General features: G+C 40.9%; 1 protein-coding gene and 2 non-coding genes across 3 annotated transcripts; all 3 read right to left on the bottom strand.

Moving 5' to 3' along the window:
* Positions 1 to 4,800: 4,800 nt before the first annotated feature.
* TRNAF-GAA (transfer RNA phenylalanine (anticodon GAA)) lies at positions 4,801 to 4,873 on the bottom strand. The gene has a single exon. It is a non-coding gene; the product is annotated as a tRNA-Phe (tRNA).
* A 1,275-nt stretch (positions 4,874 to 6,148) lies between these two features.
* LOC133059302 (olfactory receptor 2B11-like) lies at positions 6,149 to 7,093 on the bottom strand. The gene has a single exon (XM_061146290.1). The coding sequence runs from the start codon at positions 7,091 to 7,093 to the stop codon at positions 6,149 to 6,151; it is 945 nt and encodes a 314-aa protein (XP_061002273.1).
* A 6,153-nt stretch (positions 7,094 to 13,246) lies between these two features.
* Positions 13,247 to 13,320, bottom strand: TRNAT-UGU (transfer RNA threonine (anticodon UGU)). Its single transcript has one exon. It is a non-coding gene; the product is annotated as a tRNA-Thr (tRNA).
* Between the last annotated feature and the right edge of the window lie 1,277 nt (positions 13,321 to 14,597).

Here is a 14,597-nt window from a genome sequence, read left to right as displayed (position 1 = left end):
GTCACACCGCGGCTCTCAGGGTGTGTTCCTTCTAGTAAGCCCGGAGGTTTTCACCCCTCTGTGGTCGCCGCTCTGAATCCCCTGCTAGGCGTAGGGGGCTAGGGGTGGGGAAATACAATAACTGTCCAACACAGGGTTTTCTGTACACTGTCTCATTTACACATACGAACTCACTTATTCTGCATAACAGTCCTGTGGGTTCGGCATAATTATATCCGTTTAGCAGACAAGAAACCTAAGGCACATTCTGCCTACATTTATCAATTACTATTTCCTGCAAAGAAAGCTTTGTGTGCACCTTATTTTCTAGCACAAGCTATTCCAGGCTCATTTTATAATTTTCCTGCCTTAGACCTGGAATCCGCCATTGCTATACGAAGCTGTGGTTCCTTTCAACGTGGAATGATATACAGAAACTAAGATCTGAATTTTGAATAATAAGCTCATTGCTACTGGGATAGACCATTGTTTTTAGGCCCTATCATTAGAGGGTTTTTTTTGAGTAACACATGCGTGCGTGCTAAGTCGCGTCACTGGTGTCCGACTCTTTTGCGACCCTATGGACTATAGCCCGCCAGGCTCCTCTGTCCATGGGGATTCTCCAGGCAAAAATACTGGAGTGGGTTGCCCAGCCCTCCTCCAGGGGATCTTCCTGACCTAGGGATCTAACCCGCGTCTCTTACATCTCCTGCATTGGCAGGTGGATTCTTTACCACTGCTGCCACCTGGAAAGTCATCATTAGACCTTAGGGCTGGAATAAAACATACATATGATAAGGATTTTATAAAATATTTTCAATTCAAATGCAACTTCACAGATTTCTTTTTCATTTTCACCATTGCACGTTTGATCTTCCCTTCTTCCACAGGAAAAAACCCTGTTCCCAACAACATCCATATAGTCACTCAATTCGCTCTTACAACATACATATTTTAAATTTTCAAAATTAAAATACAACATCATTAGCAATAACACACCTACTATGTACAGTTCAAAATTTCTTTGCTTGCTTTATTCTTGAATTGTATCCCATTAAGGGAGATAGAGTACATATACATAACTTATTTGAATTCTTTTCTCTATGTAGTTATGTTATAAACTTGATATACAGTTAGTCATTTGTCTCTGTTTTATTCAGTTTCAAGATTTGCTTTCCTTTCTTCCTTCTCCTTTCAGAATATGCAAAACAGTTCAAAATTGAAGTTACATAAAAATATACATTCAGAGTTTTGTTTCCATCCCTAACTCTTTTATCCCATATATACTCTTGCCCCATTTTTATTAGTTTTATCCTTTCCTTCTTCCTACTTCCTTCTCCCATCCCTTCCCTTCCTTTCTTGTACAAAAACAAACTTTTACCCCTTTGTATCTATAAATAATGTTATATATACTCTTTTGCATCTTACTTTAATAAACTGGTGCATGTGCATGCTCAGTTGCTTCAGTCGTGTCCAATTCTTTGCAACCCCATGAACCGTAGCCTGCCAGGCTCTTCTGTCCATGGGATTTTCCCAGCAAGACTACTGGAATGGGTTGCCATTTCCTTCTCCAAGAATAAGCTGGAAATTATCCTAAATCTGTTGGTGGAAATAGTCTTTTTCTTTTACAGTTACACAGTACTTCATTGCATTGGAGAAGGAAATGGCAACCCACTCCAGTATTCTTGACTGGGAAAAATCTCATGGACAAAAGGAGCCTGGTGGGCTACAGTCTGTGGGGTCGCAAAGAGTCAGACATGACTGAACGACTAAGCACACACAACATTGTTTTTTTAACCAATCTTTTAGGGATGAAAAGTGAAAGTGAAGTCGCTCAGTCGTGTCTGACTCTCTGCAATGGACTGTAGCCTACAGGCTCCTCATTCATGGGATTTTCCCATGAAAGTGGAAATGGAGTGGGTTGCCATTTCCTTCTCCAGGAGATCTCCCAACCCAGGGATTGAACCCAGGTCTCCCACATTGTAGGCAGACACTTTACCATCTGAGCCACCAAGGAAGTCACCAGGGAAGAACACACACCATTGTTTTTTTAACCAATCTTTTAGGGATGGGTATTTGGATTCTTTCCAGTATTTCACTTTAACAAATAATGCTGCAATGAACAATGAAAGAGAGAAGGGAGGTGTCTTTGTAAGGGTTGTATCATTTTGCACTATCAACAGCAATGTGAGATAGTGCCTGCTTTCATGCAACCTCCCTAATTGTATGTTTTCAGGCTTTTGAATATTGCCAATCTGATAGGTCATTAGGTACTGCATGCAGGTCAGGAAGCAACAGTTAGAACTGGACATGGAACAACAGACTGGTTCCAAATAGGAAAAGGAGTACGTCAAGGCTGTATATTGTCACCCTGCTTATTTAACTTATATGCAGAGTACATCATGAGAAACGCTGGGCTGGAAGAAGCACAAGTTGGAATCAATATCAATATCAATAACCTCAGATATGCAGATGACACCACGCTTATGGCAGAAAGTGAAGAAGAACTAAAGAGCCTCTTGATGAAAGTGAAAGAGGAGAGTGAAAAAGTTGGCTTAAAGCTCAACATTCAGAAAACTAAGATCATGGCATCCGGTCCCACCACTTCATGGCAAATAGATGGGGAAACAGTGGCTGACTTTATTTTGGGGGGCTCTAACATCACTGCAGATGGTGACTGCAGCCATGAAATTAAAAGACGCTTACTCCTTGGAAGGAAAGTTATGACCAACCTAGACAGCATACTAAAAAGCAGAGACCTTTGTCCATCTAGTCAAGGCTATGGTTTATCCAGTAGTCATGTATGGATGTGAGAGTTGGACTATAAAGAAAGCTGAGCGCCAAAGAATTGATGCTTTTGAACTGTGTTGTTGGAGAAGACTCTTGAGAGTCCCTTGGACTGCAAGGAGATCCAACCAGTCCATCCTAAAGCAGATCAGTCCTGGGTGTTCATTGGAAGGACTGATGTTGAAGCTGAAACTCCAATACTTTGACCACCTGATGTGAAAAGCTTACTCATTTGAAAAGACCCTGATGCTGGGAAAGATTGAGGGCAGAAGGAGAAGGGGACGACAAAGGATGAGAAGGTTGGATGGCATCACTGACTCAATGGACATGGGTTTGGGTAGACTCCAGCAGTTGGTGATGGACAGGGTGGCCTGGCGTGCTGTGGTTCATGGGGTCGCAAAGAGTCAGACACGACTGAGTAACTGAACTGAAAGAACTACAAACTAAATGCTAAAATCCCTGTTAAAAATGAACTCATGGTGCCAAATGTTGGTGAGGATTATGGAGAAATGGAAATTTTCATACACTGTTGATAAGAGTGTAAATTGGAAACACCATTTTTGGGAACTTCTTTGGTATATCTATTGAAGTTGAAAGTGTGCATATTCTGTGATGCAGGAGTTTCATTTTTAGTTATATTGCTGCCAGCAATGTATATATATTTACATCTGAAAACACTTTAGCCGCATTTTTTATAGTTCTAAACCAGAAGCAACCCAAAAGTCCATTAACAGCAAGATGAGTACAAAAATGGAAGTTTATTCATAAAATGGAATACTATGAATGATGAAAGTGAATGAACTACAGCTACAAGCCACGGTGATAAATTTCAAAAATGTAATGATGAGTGAAAGAAACCAGACACAAAAGATGCATATTTCATGATTCCATTTATATAAAGTTTAAAACAGGGAAAACAAGTCTCTGTGTTAGAAGCCACAAAAGGGAGTAAGAAAGGAATAATTAGGGAGGGAGCACAACTGGGGTCTTCTAAGGAACTGGTAATGTTCTATTTTTTGATGTTGGTGGTAGTTGTGTGGGTGATTTCACTTCGGGAATTTCATTTACCTGTACACCTAAGATTCGTGTACTTTTAAAATATATATACTATATTTCAATAGCTTTTATTTTTTTAAATCAAACCATTTTTACAGATGAAGAGACTGAGAAATGGATTTAAATTATTTTTCCTCAAGGCTTTTAAATATTATTATTATTACTGAAAAATATTGTCATTACTGAAGTTTAGTGAGTTTAAGGACAGTCCAACTCAGGAGTTTCATCAGTTCTCATTCCCTGGTTTCCTTTTTTCCCCTCTCCTTATTCTAGTCCTCCCCTCTTAGTAACCACTAGACCACTGTATCTCCGGGTTCTCATTTTGTTCCTTGCACCTGTTATCATTCATTCATCCATCTATTCACTGATCTTTTAGCACACATTCATTAGGAGTAAGTACCTAAAAAAAAAAAAAGAAAGAAAAAGAAAATAAAAAAGAGTAAGTACCTGCACTTTAGAAATCAAAATGTCATGACTTTATGTAGGACTGAGGCAAGCTGTTAATTGCCCACTAAGTAAGTAGCTCCTTTTTTATTAGATAACAGAACTCGAATTTTTTGTCTGTGTCCATTGGCACCTGGAATAAAGATTAACTGAGCAATGAAGTTTGGAGAGCTTCCTAACTGGTGACCACACTGAGATGCAGGGGAGGCATGCCCTGAAAGTGAATGGATGCTCTGCCCACCGCTCCTCCCTGTCATATCTTGCCCTATGCATATCTTGAATTTGGCTATTCCTGAGTTATATTTTTTATAATAAATTGGTGAGTTTGTGCTAAGTCACATCTGATTCTTTGAGATCTATCGACCATAGCCCTCCAGGCTCCTCTGTCCATGGAATTCTCCAAGCAAAAATACTGGAGTGGGTTGCTGTGTCCTCCTCCAAGGGATCGAACCCATGTCTCTTAGGTCTCCTGCACTGGCAGGCAGGTTCTTTAGCACTAGCGCTGCTTGGGAAGCCCCAAAAAGATGCTTTTTCTGCCAAAACCCGGGATTGAACCACGGACCTTTAGATCTTCAGTCTAACACTCTCTCAACTGAGTTATTCCAGCCCCAAGATAAGTTGGTAAAAGTATGTAAAATGTTTCCTTGAATTTTGTGAGCTGTTCTAGCAAATTATCAAATCTTAGGAGGGAGTTGTAGAAGCCCTTGACTTTATAGTTGACTGGTCAGAAGTACAGGTGGCCTGAATTTGTTATTGGCTTCTGAAGTGGAGGTATGAGAGCAGGTAGTTAACTAGATGTGAGCTGAGAAAGGGGGTGGGAGCAAGAGCCAGGTGACTGGAAACGGTCCATCCTGTGGTGACAGGAGTCCTAGAGGCAAAGAAAGGCTGCAATAGATGGGAATTTCTGGTCTCTGAATGTAACCTTTTGCTCATTATGCCCTCATTACAATAAAGTTAGCCTTGCAGAAAAGAAGTACCCATCATGCACTGACACCATGACACTTCTGCTCAAGACCAAATAGGGGTGAAAATCCCTCTTCCCCTGGGGAAGGTAGAGCTGGGATGAAAATCAAGAGATTTGACCCGAAACCCCTGCCTCTTCAATGAATATTGTCTGTGCAGTCATTTTCACATTCCATATAACCAGCTTGCTGAAGGAACTCAGAGCAGCTGCTCACCTGATCCTGCCCACTCTCCCTCCTGAGAGTGTACTATTGCTTAATAAATTCTCACTTTGCTGTCTTAGCTTCCCTGTATCAACTCTGAATTCTTACTGCAACAAGATGAGAACCTACTCTCCAATAATAAAATTTTGTGGAATTGAGCCCTTAATCTGTGGGGTCTATGCTAACTCTGGGTAGTGTCAGAATTAAATTGCGGGGACTTTCCTGGTGGTTCAGTGGTTTAAGAGTCCACCGTGCAATGAAAGGGACACTGGTTCCATCACTAGCCCAGGAGGACCCCACGTGTCCAGGGAAACTGAGTCCATGCACCACAACTCATGAGCCTGTGCTCTGGAGCCCATACTGAAGCCTATGCGCCCTGGATCCTGTGCTCCACAAGAGAAGCCGCTGCAATGAGGAGAACTCTCACTGCAGCCAGAAAGAGTAGCCCCCACTTGCCGCAGCTAGAGAAAGCCTGCACTAAGCAAGGAAGACCCAGCACAACTGAAAAAAAAAAAATTGAACTGTAGGACATCCAGTTGGTTTCAGAGAACCAGTTATTGTGGGGAAAAAAACCAACGTGTTTGGTATCAGAAGTTGTAAACAGAACACACAAAGGTTTTCTTGACTTGACTTTTGAGCATGATTTTGATGGAACATCTATTTACAGGAGGATATATTTCATGTTATTGTTGAGCTTTCCTATTCAGAATAAAGCATCATATTCTCTTGGACAAAATGGCCTGCCTCAGAAGTCTCCTCAAAGCTCCTTTAACATCCTTGTTCCTCAAGGTGTAGATGAATGGGTTGGCCATGGGAGTAATAACACAGTAAAACAGCGTCAGAACTTTGATAAGGTCTTGAGGGCTGTCCCCTGAAGGCTGCATATAGATGTAGATGCCAGGGCCATAAAATAAAGACACCACTAGTAAGTGTGAAGAACAAGTGTTGAAGGCCTTAAGTCTCCCATCAGCAGAAGGGATTCGAAATACAGCTTGTGCAATATAACTGTAAGAGATAAGTATCATAGAGAGGGGACCCATTATCAGGAAGGTGGCCACAACTGCTAAAGTAAGCTCGTTGACTGTGGTGTCCACACAAGCCATCTTAATTAGACCAGGCAGTTCACAAAAGAAGTGGTCCAGTTCTTGGTTCCCACACAGGGGCAGCTGGACTGTCAGTGTGGACTGCAGTAGTGAATTGGCCAGGCCAATGAGCCAAGCAGTGCTGGAGAGCTGCCGGCAGAGTTTGTGGTTCATGACTACAGGGTATCTCAGAGGCTTACACACAGCCACATAGCGGTCTAAGGCCATGGTGCCAAGCAGGACACATTCAGTGCAGCCTAGCCAGTGAAATACATAGGCCTGGGTCATGCAGCCTATGTAAGTGATGTTCTTGTTGGGTCCGCCTAAGTTGAAGAGCATTTGGGGTACAGTCGTGGTGGTGAAACAGAGGTCCAGAAAGGAGAGGCTTGTGAGGAAGAAATACATAGGACTTTGGAGTTGGGAATCTAGTTGAGAAACCAGAATAATAGCAATGTTTCCCAATAGTGTGAACATGTAGGAGGTTAGGAGGGCAAAGAAGAGAGGAACATCCAACCATGGATATTTGGTAAAGCCCATGAGAATGAAATCCTCTGGAAAACTTTCATTCATGTGCTTCATTGAATTTTGATGGGAGACACCTGCTAAAATCAAGAAAAAGAAGGATGACTTTAAGAACCCTGATTTGGTTCTTCCCTGGTGATTCAGTGGCTAAGACTCAGATATTCCAATGCAAGGGACCTGAGTTGTGGCAGGGGTTGCCACAACTAAGGCCTGGCATAGCATGCATAAATGAATGAATGAATAAGAACATATCTTAAAAAAAAAACCCTGAGTTTGCAGAAGTTTTGATGATACCAGGGGGAAAATTATACCTGTAAGGGGGAGCAATGGGGTATATCCTCAATAGAAACATTAAGGAATATAATAATTAAAATTAATATTAAAAGTCACATTTGAAAAAAAATCCTCTCCGTAGAGAAAGTGGCTTCATTTCCCTCCCCCATATCAATACCCTATTGTGATAGGTTAGTGGACAGTCATCACTTGTTTTGGCTCTTCTATATGATTAAAGAAGCCACTGGGAGGCAGTCTTCTCCTAGCTACCTTGCAGTTAAGTGAGTGTATGACCTAACAGGTGGGCGCTTGGGTAGGTGCTTAGATCATGAAGGTAGAGCCTTCATGTAAGGGGTTAGTGCTCTTATAAAAGAGAACCCACAGTGATTCCTGTCCTTTCCACCGGATGAAGTTACAGCTATAAGGTGCTATCTATCAACAAAAAAGTGAGCTCTAATCAGACACTGAAACTGCCAGTGCCATGATCTTGGATTTCCCAGTTTCCAGAACTGTGAGATAAACGTAAATAGGTCTCTTGGTCTCTGACATTTTGTTTCAGCAACCCAAATGGACTAAGACATATGTCATCAGGGAAATGCAGATTAGAACAACAATCAGATTCCACTACACACCTATTAGAGTGAATGAAATCCAGAACAGTGACACCAAATGCTGGCGTGGATGTGGCACAATAGGAACTCTCATTCACTGGTGGGAATACAAAATGGTATGGCCACTTTGGAAGACAGTCTGGCAGTTTCTTACAAAACTAAACATACTCTTAATCCTGTGATCCAGCAATCACACTCCTGGGTATTTACCCAAATGAGCTGAAAACTTATATCCACACAAAAGCCTGCACAAAGATATTTGTAACTGCTCTACTCACAATTGCCAAAATTTGGAAGCAACCAAGATGTCCTTCAGAAGGTGAATGGGTAAATTAACTGTGGTACATCCAGACAATTCAGTGCTAAAAAGACACAAGCTGTCAAGCCACAAAAAGACATAGAACTTCGAATGCTAATTACTAATTGAAAGAAGCCATCTGAAAAGGCAACATAATATACTGTATGATTCCAACTATCAAATAGTATGTTTGGAAAATGCAAACCTATGAAGATGGTAAAAAGATCAGTGGTAGCCAGTGTTTAGGGGGAAGGGAGGGATGACTAGATAGAACACAGAGGACTTTTAGGCAATGAAACTACTCAGTATGATATAATGGTATAGGCGTGTCATTATACATTTTTCCAAGCCCACAGAATGTACAATACCAGAGGGAACCATAACGTAATTATGGATTTGGGGTGATTATTATTTCCTGGGTAGGTTCATTAGTTGTAACAATTGTACCACCCTGGTGAGAGATGTTGATAAAGGAGGAGGTTATGCATGTGTACGGAGTAAGGGTTATATGGGAAATCTCTGTACTTTTGCTCAGTTCTGCTGTGATATAAAACTGTTCTAAAGATAAAATCTTAAAAATCCTAATACTTCCTTACTGAGTGAGATGCAGAGTAAAACGAACAATTCTCCTCATGGCCCTCTCCACCAAGTAAACAGAGTTAAGATTGCCGCAGGCTCTGCCAGGGCAAGAAACACTACAGGTCCTTGCTAATTTGGGGCAGAAATTTGGAGACAGTATACAAGAATGAATTCTGAGATTGTTAGACCAAAAAAATTAGTTATGAATTTGTCATCACTGTTACCTTTACCAGAGAGGCTTTACTGACTGGAGCCATGGGTGTGATTTTAATTTTTTTTCCTGTTGTTTTAGCTAACACTAAAACCTGGGTTTAAAGGGGCCCACCTAAATGATGTTGACTTGTCAGAATTCCTTTAGCATATAGTAGAAGGACCCTGAAGACATGTGTGGGTTATGTAATATTTGCATTACTTGATTGATGAGAACAGACTGGTGATGAGGACAAGATTCCTTGTAATGTCTCCAAAAACAAACAAAAACAACAGGAATTGTACAATTTGATCATCTATGAGAACTGAGAGATTTCTTTTTTAGGTAACATGATTCCACTGTGGCTAATGTTTACAAGGTCGTGAAAGTGTATACACTCCACGGTGATCAAACCAAAAAGATTTAAGAGGATCTGGAGAGTGAAGCATAGATCTCTCTCTCTCATTCTCACTTTTGCTCTCTCTTTGTTATGTAAGGGTTAAAAGTTCTCATGTTTTGTAGTAACTAATAAATCATATTTAAAACTAAAAATGCAGATAGAATAAAAGCATGTTATTGAGAAATATGGGTAAACAGAAGAAAACACTAAGTTATTAAAAATGTGTTACCTCAGGAGAACGGGAATTGAGAGTGAGAAATGATGAGGAAGGGAACTGCTATTTTTCATTGTAAGCCTATATATTATTTTATTTTTTGAACTTTAAACATATATGTCTTTAATATAAAAGAAAATTGAGTATGAAGGAAAGGAAGGGATCTGAATATTTACCAACGATGGTGAAGGCACTGGAGGGATATACATTATTTGAACGCATGGAAAGCACACACCATCAGTTACTGCGGCACAGGGTGCACAATGTGAGGTGGAGGAAAACCAAGTTGTGAAAACAGCTTGGGTCCAGGATATGGAAAATCTTCAATATAGGTTAAGGAATCTAATCAAATTCATTCTCAAAATTCCCAATAAAGAAGAGGTGTGAAATGATTAGAGCAGCACTTTAAAACATTTGTTATGACTGAATAACGAGGGATTCAAAAAGAGACCGGAAGTTGGGAGCTCAGCTGGGAGGTTACTACAAGAATCTATGGGAGAGAGGCTAAGAACGTTAACTCTGATAGTGGCAGTGGGAATGAAGAGCAAAGGAAGAATGTCGGAGAGAGGAAAGAGCTGAAGGAATGTTTGAAGTTTCGACCTGAGGTGCTGAGAGAATGAAAATTCAGTTAACAGAAAGAAGCATGTATATGGGAATTGATAGGAATACATGATTTAACCAAGAAAAGAGCTCAGAAAAAAAATAAATTTAAAACTTGACCTATAACAACTGACCCTGAGGATCCATTCACCAGAGGATGGATTCCTGCTTCTCCCAGACACCTCTAGTTCAACTTGACCAACTATCCATTTATAAAATATCATACAGCTACCTGAATTCATGACTAGGATGGTCTGTTGTGGTTGTTTAACCACCAAGGACAGGGACACAGATAGAAAGAGGCAGAAGCAGAGGCAATGGAGTATGTCTCCAGAAAAGATAATAGACTACACTTGCCAGGAAATTCATACATTTGAGTATAAAATGGCTGAAAACCAAGATCCCATTGCCCCCACTCCACTTTGCAAATCCTCAATTTTTTTTAACCATTGGTTATTGTTTAGATTTTTTGATCCTCAAATTTATCCTCAGAGTACTGGCCTTCATTCATTCATTTTAAAGCAAAAAGATAAAAATTTTATTACTGAGAAATTCTTTCTGATCTTCACATTGGGGTCTAACAAAAATGACAGTATTGGTCTTTAGAGAATTGATTTTTAGTGGCTTGACCTGCCTTCTGATTCCTCCCCATCTCCTAGATAATTGGATTTTGGGGGGACATAATTCTGGGATTAACATAATTTTGAACAAATGACAACCATTGGTCTGGCATAATGAGAAATCATTTAGCTCATAGAGGTATCTTATCCTGCCTGATCTTGTCCGAAACTAAGAACCTTCATTTTCTTTCTCAGAACAAAACTGAACAAAACCCAATATTATCTAGGATGGTGTGAATAGAAAGAGACATCACTAGAACTTACCTCTTCTTATTTGAATTTGTATTTAGGAGATGTCTTTAGCTACAGAAGTTTAGTCAGGAGAAAGGTTGCAAAAGGGTTGGATTCCAACAATCCTGATAAGCAAATATGATAAGGTCAGGGCTTCAGTAAAAGTCACTAAGGGTCTCAATATGCAAGTAGGGTGAATGTGATTCTGGAGGCATCGAATAATCTGTATTGGTTCCAAATTTGATTTAAAGGCAGATAAAACCAGTTTGCACCCAGTGTGCCAGTGATTCCATAGGGGCTGTCATTGGTGAATTAATCTCCTTGGAGATAGCATCTATCTTTTGTTTACACTTTTGGTAAAGACTGCATCAGTTCTTCCACTCATTAATCCCATGTTAATAGGGTTTCCCTGGTGACTCAGACAGTAAAGAATCTGCCTGCAATGCAGGAGAACTGCATTTGATCCCTGAGTCAAGAAGATCCCCTGGAGAAGGGAATGGCTACTCACTCCAATCCACTCCAGTATTCTTGTCTGGAGAATTCCATGGACATAGGAGTTTGGCTGACTACAGTTCACAGGGTCACAAAGAGCTGGTCATGACTGAGAGACTATCACTTTTCGCTAGCTGACTAATACACTATGTTTAAATCTAAAGAATCAGGGCATGAAGAGAGCATGTCCAAGGCAAAAAACAAAAACAAACAAAACCAAAACCAACTAAATAACAGAGTCTAGGAGATGGAGAAGATTAATTCAGTTTGTCTATATGGCCTGCTCATTTTTTCATGGAGAACCTCCTACATAGACTTCTGAGGTTTTATATTTTCCTCCTCCCTAAGTTAAATGCATTAAGTAACTGTTCACTGAGCTGATTATCTTCTAGTAGAAAACAGAAAGTTATCTCAGAATCCCTAACCCATAGGACTAAGGACTGAGATCAGTCTAAGTTGCTTAATTTTATTTAGCTCTGTGGCCAAAAACTTCATTCTTGACTCTAATGAAATAGAAGATAGATATCCTGAGAAAAGCATGGATTCCAGAATTAGATCTGAATTTGAAATTTAATTTTGTCGCCTTGTTACCGTGAATATTATTGAATCTGTTTCCTCATCTTCAAAGAACTGATTATAGCACATATTTGACAGGATTGTTGGGCTAATTAGATGACAGCATGTCTGGAAACTCTTGGAATGTAGTAGACTTCCAATAATGGTAACTTGATGATAATGAGAGTTAGCAGATGTTCATGAATCAATACAAAAGTGTTAATAGTGTAGGTGGACCTCACTTTCAGTTCTGCTCTGTGTGCAATATTTTAAGCTAGATACTTGCAAATGTGATTCATTTACTTCAAAATCACTTGGAGTGCTTGTGAAAAACACACATCTCTGGGACGTCCACCAAAACAGAATTAAAACCTCTGGGGATGAGTTTGAACTATCTCCCAAGGCAATTTAAATGTATACTGGGCTTGGGAATCATTGCATTATAGAATCATTCTGTTGTTTTCTTTTTAATTATAAAATTAAAGTTCAGGTTCTAGTGGGGCCAATTTGTGTATCCCCTTTGGGACTAAAGCCCTTCCATGAGGACTGAAGGCATATAAGTGAATGTAAATTACCATTATTATAATGTAGTAATATTTGGAAAATCATATATAAAACAGATAACATAATGCTGAGTTTCCTAGAATCACTAATAAGTTGCTTAGGAGCTCAGAAATAGGCTTTAAGAGTTGGTACAGTTTTGTAGCCACCCCTCACCTCCCACCTCCCAGTTAAAAATGAGAGGACAGGGAAAGATGAAAAACAAAAGGCCATTTTCTTTGTTTTCATAAAAGTGACATAAGCTGGATACTTGCAAATGTGATTCACTTAACTTCAAAATCACTTGAAGTGTTTTTCACAAGAAGTGACCCACCATCTTCTCTTCCAAATTTTGTTTGTTTGCTTGTTTCTGGCTCCAACCCTGCAAGGATGAACTCACATCTCCCGCATTGGAAGGGTGGTGTCTTGAGGCTGGAACGTCAGGAAGTTCTCACCTTTTCTTTAGAACTGAGAATTTTTGCTGTTACAGCTGCTTTTGCGTGATTGAATCAAAATTTACAGTAATACCTAGTACACTGGAGAATTAGAAGCAGTGGGGGGTTAATGAAGAATTTGGGCCCCTATGAAGAGGGGAGAAAAAAGGTGGAGGCCCCACTGGGATTCGAACCCAGGATCTCCTGTTTACAAGACAGGCGCTTTAACCAACTAAGCCATGGAGCCCGCACGTAGACCCGCACTAGTGCTCGGTCTGTCCTTACCGGGAGATTAAATATTCTTGAGGCAGCTTGTGGGATTTAGAGCAGTTTACTGTGAGAAAACAGACAAACTTCAAGAATACGTTTTGCTTACTTAGACGCGCTGCAGAACAAATACAAGCGGGACAAGTTTCGGGCATTTTGAATGTTGGAACCAAGAGGACTTCAACTAATTCAATGGGAATCGTCAATAAAAGTCGAAGCTACGCACTTTTTCCAAAAGGGGTAAATTCTTCTAAAAGCAAACTTTGCTGTTACTGCACCTCGACTTTTGTAACTGAGATTCTTCATTCCAATATCCTAAGTGAGGGACTCTAAAAATGGAACTCCACTGGAAGCCCGTTAGACCGCCAAGTCAGGGCACCTAGCGTTCCTCCACGTTTGCACTCAGCAAGTGGTGACTTGAAGGGGAAGGACCGCGAGCGGAGAAGAAGGCGGCTGGAAGTGTAGAGTTCAGCTACAGAGTCAGGCACATCGCCCTCTAAAAATCCAAAAACGCCAATGTCAAGGTGTTTGTAAAGACTTAGATCACACAACCGCAGTTGTAAAGCCCCTCGAGAGTGTGGAACGGGAGAGGGCCTAACGGTCCCCTGCGGACCACAGTGTGTTCACTGGATCCAGGTATCATCCTCCTTAGGTGGAGAGCCTTACAGTTCCAGAGAACCACCCACTGAACCCCAAACACCAAGGGCCCGCTTTCCAGAGCAATAGGTCGTCAACTCGCAAAGAAGGCAATGCCTTCTTCCTTCTAACCGGGTTCCTGCACTCCGCTATGACCCGCCCTTCCCTCTCCCAAGTCGCATCCCCAGCGGGGACAGGCCGAGATCTAGGTCTGAGGTTAGTACCCTGATCGCGACTTCGGTCCACCTGAACGCCCAGAAGGCGATAGAGGTAGCTGAGTGGGGGGATCGTGGCAGGATAAAGCAGGTGAGGCTCGCAGGTGGGCCTCTGATATTCCCAAGGGTAGGAATCAAAGCTCCTATTTTGTACAAAGGAAGCAGAAAAAGCAAAGTCTATTTAAACATACAGACTACAGAAGTTTCTGAATGTTTTGGAAATGAGAAAAATGTTTTAATTAAAAGCCCTTTTGGAGGTAGTGTGGGAGCCCTTCTCGGATGCAGAATTAAGTCTCTAATTTCTTTAGAAACAGGGGTTCAGATCCCACTGCCATATCCCAGGTCCCACAGGCAAATGGAACCTAAGTAAATAGGCTCTTCCTTAAAAACTAAAGGAAAACTCCTG

Source organism: Dama dama, chromosome 7, assembly GCF_033118175.1.
Source record: "Dama dama isolate Ldn47 chromosome 7, ASM3311817v1, whole genome shotgun sequence".
In the NCBI taxonomy this organism is placed as follows: domain Eukaryota; kingdom Metazoa; phylum Chordata; class Mammalia; order Artiodactyla; family Cervidae; genus Dama; species Dama dama.
Note: the sequence above shows the minus strand (reverse complement) of the source record. Positions and strands in the feature narration are given on the sequence as shown.